The sequence below is a fragment of the Podarcis cretensis genome, assembly GCF_951804945.1.
Source record: "Podarcis cretensis genome assembly, chromosome: 2".
In the NCBI taxonomy this organism is placed as follows: domain Eukaryota; kingdom Metazoa; phylum Chordata; class Lepidosauria; order Squamata; family Lacertidae; genus Podarcis; species Podarcis cretensis.
The window spans coordinates 111073711-111088154 of record NC_137171.1 but is presented as its reverse complement, the minus strand read 5'-3'; the positions used below and the strand labels follow the sequence as shown (position 1 = coordinate 111088154).

At 42.7% G+C, this 14444-nt stretch overlaps 2 protein-coding genes across 10 annotated transcripts in view; both read right to left on the bottom strand.

Moving 5' to 3' along the window:
* LOC307208659 (uncharacterized protein) overlaps positions 1-14444 on the bottom strand; it is a 174526-nt gene that overhangs the window by 90576 nt on the left and 69506 nt on the right. For 2 of the 9 annotated variants that reach the window (XM_079963499.1, XM_079963498.1), the window contains exon 2: positions 732-2089. The exons of 4 other annotated variants lie outside the window; for them this stretch is intronic. In XM_079963499.1, coding sequence (XP_079819625.1) covers positions 736-2019 — 1284 coding nt within the window. In that variant the 5' untranslated portion in view covers positions 2020-2089 and the 3' untranslated portion in view covers positions 732-735. Of the gene's footprint in view, positions 1-731; positions 2090-8962; positions 9093-14444 lie in introns of those variants that run through there. 3 more of the 9 variants (XM_079963497.1, XM_079963494.1, XM_079963493.1) reach the window with 3 other exon arrangements.
* The window catches only part of LOC307208751 (uncharacterized protein), a 129962-nt gene that overhangs the window by 87628 nt on the left and 27890 nt on the right, over positions 1-14444 (bottom strand). The window lies entirely within an intron of this gene.

Here is a 14444-nt window from a genome sequence, read left to right as displayed (position 1 = left end):
CCAGCCTTTTGCATGATGAATTCTGCATATAAGTTAAATAAGCAGGGAGACAATATACAGCCTTGCCGTACTCCTTTCCCAATTTTGAGCCAATCAGTTGTTCCATATCCAGTTCTAACTGTTGCTTCTTGTCCCACATAGAGATTTCTCAGGAGACAGATGAGGTGGTCAGGCACTCCCATTTCTTTAAGAACTTGCCATAGTTTGCTGTGGCCCACACAGTCATAGGGTTTTGCATAGTCAATGAAGCAGAAGTAGTTGATTTTCTGGAACTCTCTAGCTTTCTCCATAATCCAGCGCATGTTTGCAATTTGGTCTCTGTTTCCTCTGCCTCTTCGAAATCCAGCTTGCACTTCGGGGAGTTCTCGGTCCACATACTGCTTGAGCCTTCCTTGTAGAATTTTAAGCGTTTAAGCGTTAATACATATATATGTGTATACAAATTTAAATACAAACACCAGAACAACACATGGGTTCCATGTATATAAAACTGAGTACTGCCTTGAGGAGTTTCTTGATGTGAATTAAATAGTGAACTTTGAGTGGAACGCTGCATACATTTATATGGCTTTTCATATGTGTGAATTTGCTCATGAATATTAAGGTCTCCACACTGTCTGAAGCTCTTTTCACACTCCTTACATTTAATTGGTTTCTGCCCTTTGAGAGTTTGTTGATGTATTTTACGTTTTCCACTTTCACTGAAGTTCTTTCCATATTCAGTCCATTGAAATTCTACCCCGTGTGAGTTCGTTGATGTCTTCTAAGTTTTCCACTTTCATGGAAGCTCTTTCCACACTCCATGCACTGAAAAGGTTTCTCCCCTGTGTGAGTTCTTTGATGTATTCTAAGGGCCCAACTACGACTGAAGCTCTTACCACATTCGATACATTTAAATGGTTTCTCTGCCGTATGAGTTCGTTGATGTCTTTTGAGGTCTCCATTTTCACCAAAGCTCTTTCCACATTCAATGCATATAAATGGTTTCTCCCCCATGTGAGTTCGTTGATGTATTCTAAGGGTCCAACTACGACTGAAGCTCTTACCACATTCGATACATTTAAATGGTTTCTCTGCCGTATGAGTTCGTTGATGTCTTTTAAGGTCTCCGTTTTGAAAAAAGCTCTTTCCACATTCAATACATTTAAATGTTTTCTCCCCTGTGTGAGTTCGTTGATGTATTCTAAGGGCTCCATTTTTACTGAAGCCCTTTCCACATTCAATGCATTTAAATGGTTTCTCCCCTGTGTGAGTTCGTTGATGTATTCTGAGGGATCCATTTTCACTGAAGCTCTTTCCACATTCGATACATTTAAATGGTTTCTCCCCTGTGTGACTTCGTTGATGTATTCTGAGGGATCCATTTTCACTGAAGCTCTTTCCACATTCAATACATTTAAATGGTTTCTCCCCTGTGTGAGTTCGTTGATGTATTCTAAGGGTCCAACTATGACTGAAGCTCTTACCACATTCAATACATTTAAATGGTTTCTCCCCTGTGTGAGTTCGTTGATGTATTCTAAGGGTCCAACTATGACTGAAGCTCTTTCCACATTCAATACATTTAAATGGTTTCTCCCCCATGTGAGTTTGCTGGTGTCTTCTAAGGTGTCCACTACGACTGAAGCTCTTTCCACATTCAATGCATTTAAATGGTTTCTCCCCAGTGTGAGTTTGTTGATGTTTTCTGAGGGATTCATTTTCACTGAAGCTCTTTCCACATTTAAATGGTTTCTCCCCTGTGTGAGTTCGTCGATGTATTCTAAAATTTCTACGTTCACTGAAGCTCTTTCCACATTCAATACATTTAAACAGTTTCTCCCCAGTGTGAGTTCGTTGATGTATCCTAAGTGTTCCAGTGTGACTGAAGCTCTTTCCACATTCAATACATTTAAGCAGTTTCTCCCCAGTGTGAGTTCGTTGATGTATCCTAAGTGTTCCATTCTGACTGAAGTTCTTTCCACACTCCATGTATTCAAATGGTTTCTCTCCTGTGTGAGTTTGTTGGTGTATCTCCATTCTTCCACAGTGACTCTTCCCAATGAATTCACAGATGGCTCCGTAGAATTTTGCACACAATCTTCCTCACCTGTTTGGGAGTGGGGGGGAGGAGAGAATCCTGTTAGACTTTTAAGAAAGACAAGAAATGAAATGAACACACATCAATCCCCATGTGCACCTTCTCTTATTTTCACTCCCTCTTCATTGTCCACTGTCTCCATGTTCCAAATTTTTAGGAATGAAGATGAGATAATGGCAAGAGCAACCCATGATCACTCCATTCACACTTAAGAGAGCAGCATCATTTTATAGTAGAGATCTACGGTGGAACTGGCTTATAAGACACATCTGTCTTATAAGGAAATGATCTCAGGCTCCAACAGCAGTCTCTTCTGTGAGTAAGAAGTAAAACTGAAGTGTTCTTATGCCACATGTAACTGTAAAAATATTGCAACATATTAGAACCTAAACAGAGCCTGCTGGATTGGGAAAAAGCCCACTCACTCTCACACAGAAACCCATGTCTGTAAGGCTGGCAAGTTCACACAATTTGCTTATAATACTGGCCACCCTCGGTCATCATATGCCCAATCCTATGTGTAGAGCCTCCAGCCACAGGAATTGTGTATCATGATAACGGGTCCTTTGTCCCAAAAGCCCACCAAACTGGGGAGGTGCATGAATCTACTTTATTTTGATGCTGGTGGAATGTATCACTCTGACCTAGTCTTTAAAAAAATAAAAGTAACACAAACTACTTAAATATATGAAGTATACATAATGACGGGAAGCATTTCCATAGCCCCCTTCACCCATTTTTCTGGATTGGTGTGCAACATCATTATCATCACTTAATCCTGCAGTGGAAATAACAATAGAGATTTAAAAGCATAGAGGAAGATAATCTGCCCCCACTTCTTTATGAAAGGGATCCCCAAAACAAAGAGCTGCTTTGGATTTCTCTGGTGTACAGTGGTGCCCCGCAAGACGAACGCCTCGCAAGACGGAAAACCCACTAGACGAAAGGGTTTTCCGTTTTGGAGGCGCTTTGCAAAACAAATTTCCCTATGGGCTTGCTTCGCAAGACGAAATGTCTTGCGAGTTCCTGTGGGTTTTTCCCCCTTCCCCCCTTTTCCTAAACCACTAAGCCGCTTATCAGCTGATCCGCTAAAAGCCGCTAATAGCGCTAATCCGCTAAGCTGTCAATGGGCTTGCTTCACAAGACGAAAAAACCGCTATACGAAGAGCCTCACGGAATGGATTAATTTCGTCTTGCGAGGCACCACTGTATATGATTGGTCGAAATCGAAATGCTTTGTTTGAAATTATATAAATACCAATGCCTGGACCACATATGTGGTGGAGGTGTGAGGAAATTAAGAAATTTTCTATAGTAGTACAGGAAGAACTAGAGAAGATGTTGAAAATATCAATAACAAACAAACCAGAGGCATATCTCCTTGGATTGACAGATGATGAGATACCACGGGGGGGGGGAGAATTTTTCCGTATGCAAGTCCAGCTGCTAGAATAGTGATTGCTGCTAGGTGGAAGCCAAAAACTATACCCACAAAGGAGGAATGGATTTGTAAACTAAATGAATATTTAATTCTGGCAAAATTAACTGTTATAATAAGAAATCAGTTAAATCAAAAATTTAAAAAGGAGTGGAAATGTTTTGATGAATATATTGCAAAATATTGCTCAAAAATATATATGCTAATATGCCTAGATTAAAATGTGACGTACTGGATAGAAGAATAATTAGTAAGCAAAGATAATAAGAATATGTAAATGATTCGAGAAGGTTGTAGAATGAAAAGATTATTGTAAAGTGTAGAATGTGGAGGAAATCGAGTGGGGGCGGAGGGAAGTGGGAGGAAGGAGAAAAGAATAATATGATGGACTGAGGAAATAGAAAGGTAAATGTATGGGGGATGGGGAGGAAATGGTGTTGGCTTTGGTATATCTGTAAGTAATATGTGAAAACCAATAAAATAATTTAAATGGGGGGGGGGAGTCAAAGCCATGAACATGATAATCTGACATATCAGGATCTGTACCAAGTAATATTTAATGACCATGTCCTTCATGGATCACTGCCTTGTCATGGCAAAGGGGCTTGAATAACTCAGAGACGCTATGAGCTATGCCCTGCTATGAGCTATGCCGTGCAAGGCCACCCAAGACAGACAGGTCAAAGTGGAGAGTTTTGGCTAAACGTGCTCCACCTGGAGCAGGAAACAGCAAGCCACGCCAGTATCCCTGCCAAGAAAGCTCCAAGGTCGTATAAAAGTTATGACGCTGGAAGATAAGCCCCTCAGATCGAAAGGCATCCAACATGCTACTGAGGAAGAGCGGAGGGCAAGTACAAGTAGATCCAGAGCTGATGAAGCAGCTGGGCCAAAGCCAAAAGGTGTGCCTGGAAGTGAAAGGAAAGTCCAGTGCTGCAAAGAAAAATATATGAACCTGGAATATAAGATCCATGAACCATGGTAAGCTGGATGTGGTAAAAAATGGGATGGCAAGAATAAATATTGACATTCTGGGCATCAGTGAACTATAATGGATGGGAATGGGCGAATTCAGTTTGCATGATCATCATATCCTACTACTGTGGACAAGATTCCCATAGAAGAAATGGAGTGGCCCTCATAGTCAACAAAAGAGTGGCAAAAGCTGTACTGGGATGCAATCTCAAAAATAATAGAATGATCTCGATACAAATCCAAGGCAGACCTTTTAACATCACAGTAATCCGGGTTTATGCACCAACTACCAATGCTGAGGGACGTGGGTGGCGCTGTGGGTTAAATCACAGAGCCTAGGACTTGCTGATCAGAAGGTCGGCGGTTTGAATCCCCATGATGGGGTGAGCTCCCGTTGCTCTGTCTCTGCTCCTGCCAACCTATCAGTTCGAACTGGTGCTGAAGAAACTGAAATTGACCAATTCTATGAAGACTTACAAGACTTTATAGAAGTGACACCAAAGAAGGATGTTCTTCTCATTATAGGGGATTGGAATGCTAAAGTGGGGAATCAAGAGATAAAAGGAACAACTGGTAAGTTTGGCCTTGGAGTTCAAAACGAAGCAGGGCAAAGGCTAATCGAGTTCTGTCAAGAGAACAAGCTGGTCATAACAAACACTCTTTTCCAACAACACATGAGATGACTCTACACATGCACATCACCAGATGGGCAGCATCAAAATCATATTAATTATATTCTTTGCAGCCAAAGATGGAGAAGTTCTATATAGTCAGCAAAAACTAGACCTGGAGCTGACTGTGGCTCAGATCATCAGCTTCTTATAGCAAAATTCAAGCTTAAACTGAAGAAAGGAGGGAAAACCACTGGTCCAGTAAGATACAATCTAAATCAAATCCCTTATGAATACACAGGGGAAGAGAGGAACAGATTTAAGGATTTAGATTTGGTGGACAGAGTGCCTGAAGAACTATGGATGGAGGCTTGGAACATCATACAGGAGGCAGCAATGAAAACCCTCCCAATGAAAAGGAAATGCAAGAAAGCAAAGTGGTTGTCCAATGAGGCCAAACCGTGGGGGACAGAAGGCAAGCAAAATGCAAAGGAGATAGTTAAAGATACAGAAAACTGAATGCAGACTTCCAACGAATAGCAAGGAGAGACAAGAGGGACTTCTTAAATGAGCAGTGCAAAGAAATAGAGGGAAACAATAGAATGTGAAAAACCAGAGATCTATTCAAGAAAATTGGAGATATGAAAAGAACATTTTATGCAAAGATCACCATAATAAAGGACAAAAGTGGTAAGGACCTAGCAGAAGCAGAAGACATAAAGAAGAGGTTGCAAGAATGCACAGAGGAATTATGCCAGGAAGATATGGATGTCCCATACACCCCAGGTAGTGTGACTGATGAGCCAGATATCCTGGAGAGCGAAGTCAAATGGGCCTTAGAAAGCACTGCTAATAATAAGGCCAGTGGAAGTGATGACATTCCAGCGTAACTATTTAAAACCTTAAAAGAGGATACTGTTAAGGTTCTATACCTTAAGTTTGGAAAACTCAGCAGTGGCCAGAGGATTGGAGAAGATCAGTCTACAACGCAATCCCAAAGAAGGGCAGCGCTAAAGAATGCTCCAACTACTGCACAATTGTGCTCATTTCACACGCTAGCAAGGTTATGCTTAAAATTCTACAAGGCAGGCTTAAGCAGTATGCGGACTAAAAACTCCCAGAAGCTGGATTTTGGAGGGGCAGAGGAACCACAGACCAAATTGCAAACATGTGCTGGATTAGAAAGAAAGCTAGAGAGTTCCAGAAAATCATCTACTTCTGCTTCATTGACTACGCAAATGGGAGTGCCTGACCACCTCAACTGTCTCCTGAGAAATCTCTATGTGGGACAAGAAGCAACAGTTAGAACTGGATATGGAACAACTGATTGGCTCAAAATTGGGAAAGGAGTACAACAAGGCTGTATATTGTCTCCTTGCTTATTTAATTTATATGCAGAGGACGAGATGATTGGACAGTGCTCTCAAAGCTACTAACATGAGTTTGACCAAACTGCAGGAGGCAGTGGAAAACAGGAGTGCCTGGCGTGCTCTGGTCCATGGGGTCACAAAGAGTCAGACACGACTAAGTGACTAAACAACAACAACAATGTCCAATCAGCATCCCCTAATGTAGAAGCCATTCTGGGAATGTTCCTTTGAATGATGATTGCAAATTGCCATTTGTAAAGATCCGTTTCTCGACTGAAGAGGATAAAAAATGAATTTGGAACAGCAATGTCTCAAGACATCTCCTTGTCTCAGTCCAGATTTGGGTCTCTGCCTCCTAGGAGTTTAGATGCACACGGTGGAGACATGTTGACTGCAGCAGGCGATGGCTCCCTCACATGTGTGAACAGCCTGGATGGCCGCTGTCAGAGCCAGAGAACAGATGGATGTCAGGCCGACCTTGCATTCTTATCCCTTGCCCTATGCTCTCCCCACAGTGATGGGAGGTGGGCCAGGAAATAAAAATTTATATACATAAGAAAAGCAAATCATGGACTGAGAACATTAAGTTTTGGAAAGTTAAAAAAAGTTTTTTTATATATAAAAAAGTTTTTGTTTACCTCTGTTCTGAAATCTGCTTTTAAAGTAAATTGTGTCAATATATTTGGGTTTGTTTATAAAGAAGTGACTAGCTGCTCCCTAAAATTGAGCTCTGTATCAACAAAAGTTTTACCTATAATTATTCATAATGAAGTTGAAAGAAACATAAGATTGGGCTGGGTGAGTCTGGGCCTTGCCCCGTAGGCAAGGTGGACGATATATGCAGAGGACGAGATGGTTGGACAGTGCTCTCAAAGCTACTAACATGAGTTTGACCAAACTGCAGGAGGCAGTGGAAAACAGGAGTGCCTGGCATGCTCTGGTCCATGGGGTCACAAAGAGTCAGACATGACTAAGCGACTTAACAACAACAATGTCCAGTCGGCATTCCCGAATGTAGAAGCAATTCTGAGAATGTTCCTTTGAATGATGATTGCAAATTGCCATTTGTAATGAATTTAGAACAACAATGTCTCAAGATAAATTATGTTAGTTCAGCCTCATGTACATAGAAAGTGACAAGCTAAGCAGTTTATCATTTGATGATACCCTCAGTGACTTTGCTTTGGCAAAGGCAAGAAGGAAAGTATTGTAATTTAGATCATGTTTGTGTACTGTTTGTATACACAGTACACAATGAATCATGATAAAATTATACAGTTGAATGGGTATTGGGTAGATGCATTAATACAATTAGTCCTGTAATAACTTTTATGTACAGGTGTGTATAGTATTGCTATTATTTATAAATGCGACATATTACTAGAAATACTGTCTTTTACACTCACTAAGTGTAACCGGGTACAAAGGTCTGCTTTCCCAATGAAGAATGTGGACTATTATGGTAATATTGATACTTATATAAAAATTGCATTGTATTAAATACAATTGCATTGTACAGGTTATAACAATTAATTTCATGTTAATAATGCTATTTATAATTATTAGTAGTTTGCATCATATATTTACACCTATTATTATAGCAAGTTTCTAGGACTAGATTAGGAGTCTTTGTAAATTGTGTTTCTAAAGGAACTTTTGTTATTGCCAAATGCCAATGTGTTTGCATTATTAAGTTTGTTATGAATAACAAAATCATTTTAAGTTAGAGCTTAATAATTATTTCACTTTTAATATACTTCATAATTGTATTATGCACATACTCTGTTATGTGGAAATGGTTTTAGATACCTATTAGGTCCATAAATTACCATGCAAAACACAAAAAACAGTGACAATTTGTTGTTGACAAAGGACAGCTGAACCTATAAAGGGCCCCATTCCCTCCAGTAGCTTAGGGCCTCATCAAACCTCAATCCGGCCCTTTCCCCCCACTACTTTATGCAAGGAGTTCAAGAACAAAGAGCTCTTTGGAGGAGGCCTCAGCCCTTCCTTCTTCCTGCCTGGCCCCCCTGCCTTTGTTTTCCTCCCCATCTTTCCCTCTTTCTCCCTCTGCCATCCAGCAATCCATGTCCCCATCTCCTCTACAAAACGGAAGACTGGGATGTTTTTGGTGTTTCTGGTGTTTTTTACTTTGTTGGAAGCCGCCCAGAGTGGCTGGGGAAACCCAGAAAATGGGTACGGTATAAATATCATATTATTATTACTACTATGGCGAGGCTGGTCTGCAATACCCAACCCTCTCCCCTTTCCCGCCTCCTTCCCTGCAACTCCCTTTGGACCAGATCTGGGCAGGAGGAAGCTTCTCTCTTTCCACAACGGAATACTCCCCCCCCCTTCAAGGCCCCATTAAGAGAAACAGCTCCCTTTCCTCCCTTCTCTTCTTCTCCCCGTCCCGGGGCTTCTCATCCTGGACCCCCCCCCCCCTTGCCAAGCCCCTTCCCTCCTTCCCCGCCGCTGGCTTTGCACTCACCCGAAATCCTGGCAGCAGCAGCAGCGACCCTGGGCAGCGGGGGGCGGGAATGGGAGCCCCCGCCTGGGAGGAAGGATATCTCCGAGGGATACTTGTAAGGGGAAAGCCTTGCAGGACCCAGCCAATGGGGAGAGAAGGGAGGGAACCTGGGCTTCCAGTTGAAGGAACATATGCTACTTGCTTTAAGGGTAAAAGCCAGAAAGTGCAAGCTGCTAGAGAGAGACAGAGAAAGAGAGGGTGGGGCTGCTCGATACTGACGTAGGAAAGGGGGCTCGGCTTAAGCGGAACAGCTGACCCGCCCCCTCTGCCCTCTGCCCTCGTGCTCTGCCCTTGTCCTGCAAGGAATGCGGTGACTGCAAAGCGCCTCGGGGTGCAGCAAGCTTTGGTGGCGTGTGCGCAATGCAATACCCATAGTTGGGGTTGGGGTGGAGAGAGAGCAGGCAGGGAAGCGGTGGGTCAAGTGTGGGGGTATTGCAGCTGATTCATCCTGGATGCAAATAAGAGATGGGGCCTCTCCCTGAAGGTTCTCTCCCTCTCTCTCTCTCTCTCTCTCTCTCTCTCTCTCTCTCACACACACACACACACACACACACACACAAACAAACAGAAAAACGTTCCTCTGCATGCACACACAGATCACATGAAGAGCCCTGTAGTTTGATCAAGCCCATCTAGTCCCTCACCCTGTTAGAATCATAGAATCGTAGAGATGGAAGGGGACCCTGAGAGTCATCTAGTCCAACCCCCTACAATGCAGGAATCTCAGCACTGTCTCCTCATGGTGGCCAGGCCTGCAAGGAGGATGGGAGCCCAAGAGCATCTCTCCCCTTCTGGGAACTGCTATCAATTAAGCATAAGAATATTAATATTACAAGCACATTATTTATACCCGTTCATCTGGCTGGGTTTCCCCAGCCACTAGGGCAGCTCCCAACAGAATATTTTTTAAAAACCAATGAAACATCAAACATTAAAAGCTTCTCCATACAGGGCTTCCTTCAGATGTCTTATAAAAGTCAGATAGATGCTTATTTCCTTGATATCTGACGGAAGAGCGTTCCAGAGTGGGTGCCACTACCAAGAAGGCCCTCTGCCTGGTTCCCTCTGCCTGGTTCCCTGTCGGCTTCTGTCAAAGAAGCAGAATCAGGAAGTTTTTAATGTCTGATGTCTTATTATGTTTTTATATTTTGCTGGAAGTCATCGAAATTGCCTGGAGAATAATAATAACAGTAGTAATTATACCACTTTTTCAATCTGAAAAATTATTTGTACCAGTGCATTTGGGAGCATCAAAATAACTTGAGGTAATATATTCATACAAAAGCTTTGCTCCTGATTCCTTGCAATCCTATCGGCTGAATTTGATCCAAGTCCTGGGATAACTCAGTTGGTAGAGCATGAGACTCTCGGGGTTGTGGGTTCGAGCCCCACCTTGTCAAAAAGATTCCTGCAGTATAGGGTTTTCGGCTAGATGACCCTCTTGGTCCCTTCCAACTCTATGATTCTGTGGTCTATGAACCTCCCTTATTCACAATGAGGGAGCCACTACAATTTTTTAAAGCAATTTCTTGCATAATAGGAGTTTGCCTTTATAAAATTGGAGAGCGAAAGAAGAAGGAATCTCAGGGTGGGCTTTTTTTGTGGGGGACATGACTTTTCTGGTCAGTGGGCAGGAGGAGCGTGGGTCTGTGGGACATGAAATTCGTAGCAGTCAGATACAACATTCCTAGAGTGGACATGCTAGGGGATGCTTTGTACAACCCAGGAGAAAACTTCCTGTTTCCTCCTGAGCTGGGACAAGTGCTTCCTCTACATGTGACTTGAAATAGGTGTGGCCTATTCTGGGTGTGCTTCATTCTTTCTTCTCCATTTTGTTTTTTTCTATGTGTTAGGAGAAGTGACTGCTGAGTCGCAATCACTTGGGACTAACTCCCTTAGATTATAGTTTATGTATAGATATAGATATACTTTTGTAACTTACGCCTGCCTTCAGGAATCTAATTGTGAACTGAATGAAAATGAATAAACTACCTGTATATTGATTTTAATAAGATTGTTGTGTCTACACTTTTAAAGAGGGATAACAAGGGATCTTATCAGGAATCTTAGTGAGGCTCAGACGAGCCTGCAACAAGCGTACCGCTGTGCAAATTTGAAAAGGAGAATGTTTGAATTATGCTAAGATATAGAACTTGTTAACGCAAGCTAGTATGGATATCATCAAATATATCCTCTCCTGCTTTTCTAATATTCCCACAAGTCAATCGCTAGCTAGAGATCTAGATTTGGTCCAGATTTGGGTCACTGCCTCCTGGGATTTTAGACACACATGTAGCCTTATGAGGCTTTGCCCTTGGGTGGGAAAAATATTGCGCATGGGAAAGGGAAGTGGGAGTCAACAGACACTCAAGGAATACTTTCGGAGAAAAGGCTTTTTATTTCTACCATCCATGAACTGGTAGAAGGAGCAAGTGTGATAAGTCACAAAAAGCATGCACGAAGTTCACAGTCCTTCCTGTGCACAAGCATATATACCCCTTTCCAGTTCTCTCCTCCTTTCTCCTTTTCCAGGAGTCCTGCCCCATGAGTTCCTCTGAGCATGAACAGAAAGCTGTCTTGGGACTACTGGACTCTTCCCAGGAAAGGGGGAATGAGAAGCCGAGGGGGTGGGTCGAGGAGCCCTGGTGGTTAAGCATATCCAAGATGTTGCAACCAAATGAGATAAGATTCGTTTCTCAGGCCTGAGTATTCTTGGCAATGACAGAGCCTATTCATTAGCCTTTACAAGTAACATTTTGCCTTTTGCCACAGCATCTTGTGAGAAAAGCAGAGAAGAGCAGAGAAAAGCTGTTTTGGATTTTTAGAAGACAAAAGGAGTTTTGAACAGTTTTGAAGCCTGGTTGATTATTGAAGCCTGGGGTGATTTCACAGACAGGATTTGGGTACTCTGTCCCTTCACACACACGGTCGCCACATGTTGACTGCAGCAGCCAATGGCTCCCTCGCATGTGTGAACAGCCATTGGGGGGTCACTCTCAAACACCACAGAGACGGGGCATTGCTTTGACAAATATCCTGCAACCAACCACCTTCCTGAGCCCTCTGGTCTCCCCCACTGCCAATAAAAATAAAATACTTGTTTACCTGACGTTGACACAAAAGCTCACATACTATAGAAATGAATGAAATGTTTATTTCTTTCCCGCTTCATTCCCACTACATTCTTTATACACAAAGAATGCAAGCAGGATGAAAAAAGTATCCTGGCAACACATCTCCCCTCTGCCCAAAATCCAACATGAGGCAGAGACCTGTGGGCATATAGCAGGGCTCAGCAAAATATAGCAGGACTCAGCAAAAAGCAACCATGGGCCTTGATTTATTTAAGAAACATTCTAGTTTTCTGCTGCCATATCCTTCCTTTCTTCCATCCATCATGAAACTCAAGGTGGTATACGTGTGGCCTCCTACCAAGACCCAGGACTGCTTAGCCTAGGCATCAATATACCCTACAAGCAGACGTCATTCAGTCTTGGGTCCCTAGATGTTGTTGGACTACAACTCCTATAATCCCCGGCGCTCTTAGTCAACTCGGCCTTAGGCCGGAGCCTGCAGATAAGTATGGGAACCTCTGGCCCTCCAGATGTTGCTGAATTACAACCCCCATCAGGCTCAGCAATCGTCATCTATGGCTGTGGATGAAGGAAGGGGGATGCTGGCATTGAGAAGAAGCTGAAGGCAAGGTACTCTATCTCCAGTGCACCAGAGCAGCCTGTCCAGTAAAGACATGGAAGAAAATGCTGAGGCACTGAGTGCTTCTGATCCAAAACATCTTTTCCCCCCACCTAAAAATTTATTGGACATACGTAACCAATGGAGCTGCCTCAAGGATACTGGTACCTCCCTCTCTTCCTTGGAAGAAGGGTTCCATTTTGGCCACATAAAGGCTGGCAGTAAGGAAATAGAATTGGCTATTTGTATACGGGATTGTATACGGGTGAGATTTTCCACCCTTGAGCTTTTGAACTACACCTCTCATCAACCTTGACCATCTGCGCTGAGGCTTATGGGAGTTGTTGCCCAACATCTGAGCAACCCCATGTTGGATATCCCTGCTCTATACTTCTTTTATTTAATTTCTATACCACTTTATAATTTTAAGAAAACCCTTTAAGCATACTAAATCAATAAAACATACCGTAGTTTTCGCTCCATAACACACATTTTTTCCCTCCTAGAAGGTAAGGGGAAATGTCTGTGCGTGTTACGGAGCGAATGCTTGCCTCCTCCGTGGCTCGCTTTGAAACAGCAAAGCGGGAGAAGAGCCGCTGAGAGGGGAGGAGAGAGGGACAGAGAGGCTGTTTCTTTAAAGGAGCAAAGCGGGAGAGGAGAGGAGCCGCTTACACGAGTGTCCGGTTGGCTCCTTTAAAGCAAGCAGGCTCTCTGTCCCTCTCTCCTCAACACTCAGCTCACTAAATAGCAGGAAAGATTTTCAGCTCGCTAAAAAGCCGGGGAGGAGGGAGAGAAGCAGAGCCTGCTTGCTTTAAAGGAGCAAAGAGGGAGAGGAAAGGAGCCTTCTCCCCTTATACCCCTCTTCTGCATGATTAGCAGCATCCTTCTCCACACACTCCACGCGTGCTCCTTGTCCCTCGAGTGCTTTCCTTCCCTCCCCACTTAAAACGTGGTTACAAAGCACAGCTCCACATGGATCCTCAGGGTTTTTGCATTGGGCTACCCCAAACTCACCATCAGATCACATGTCTGTGGCCACAGAATGAACCACAAAAATCATACATCCACTGTTTCGTTTAGAATATTTTTTTCCTTGTTTTCCTCCTCTAAAATCTATGTGCGTGTTATGGTTGGGTGGGTGTTATAGAGCGAAAAAACGGTAAATAAAACAATGTGAAAAATGTGAAATATAGAGTATACGGTCAAAGCAACGTAACAGAAAACTAAACTATTATCTTAAAGATTTCAAAACAACACATTACAAAAGTCAACTACAGAATACATATTTCACATAGTAGGGCTGGGTGAGTCTGGGCCCCGCCCCCTAGGCCAGGTGGGAAAGGCCTTGCAGGGAGTGGTATATAGATGGCATCTTACCCCCAAAAGGCTTGCTAAAATGTAGAAAGGGAAAACATCAACCTGTGGGAGATGTAAAAAAGAGGAGGGGTCATACTATCATATGTGGTGGACCTGTGTAGCCATTGGCAAATACTGGAATGATATTTATAACGAGTTTAAGAAACTATTTAAAATTACTTTAAAAAAAAAAAAACCAAAGATTTTCCTACTTGGTATATTACCATCAGAAATTTAAAAAGTTATAAGATCATTGTTTATTTATGGTATAAGAGCAGCTAGAACCCTTTTAGCAAGGTGCTGGAAAAATGAAACGCTCACAGAGATTACAGATTGGCAGATACTCATGTTATGATATCTACAATTAGCAAAACTAATGACATCAGTTAGAGAA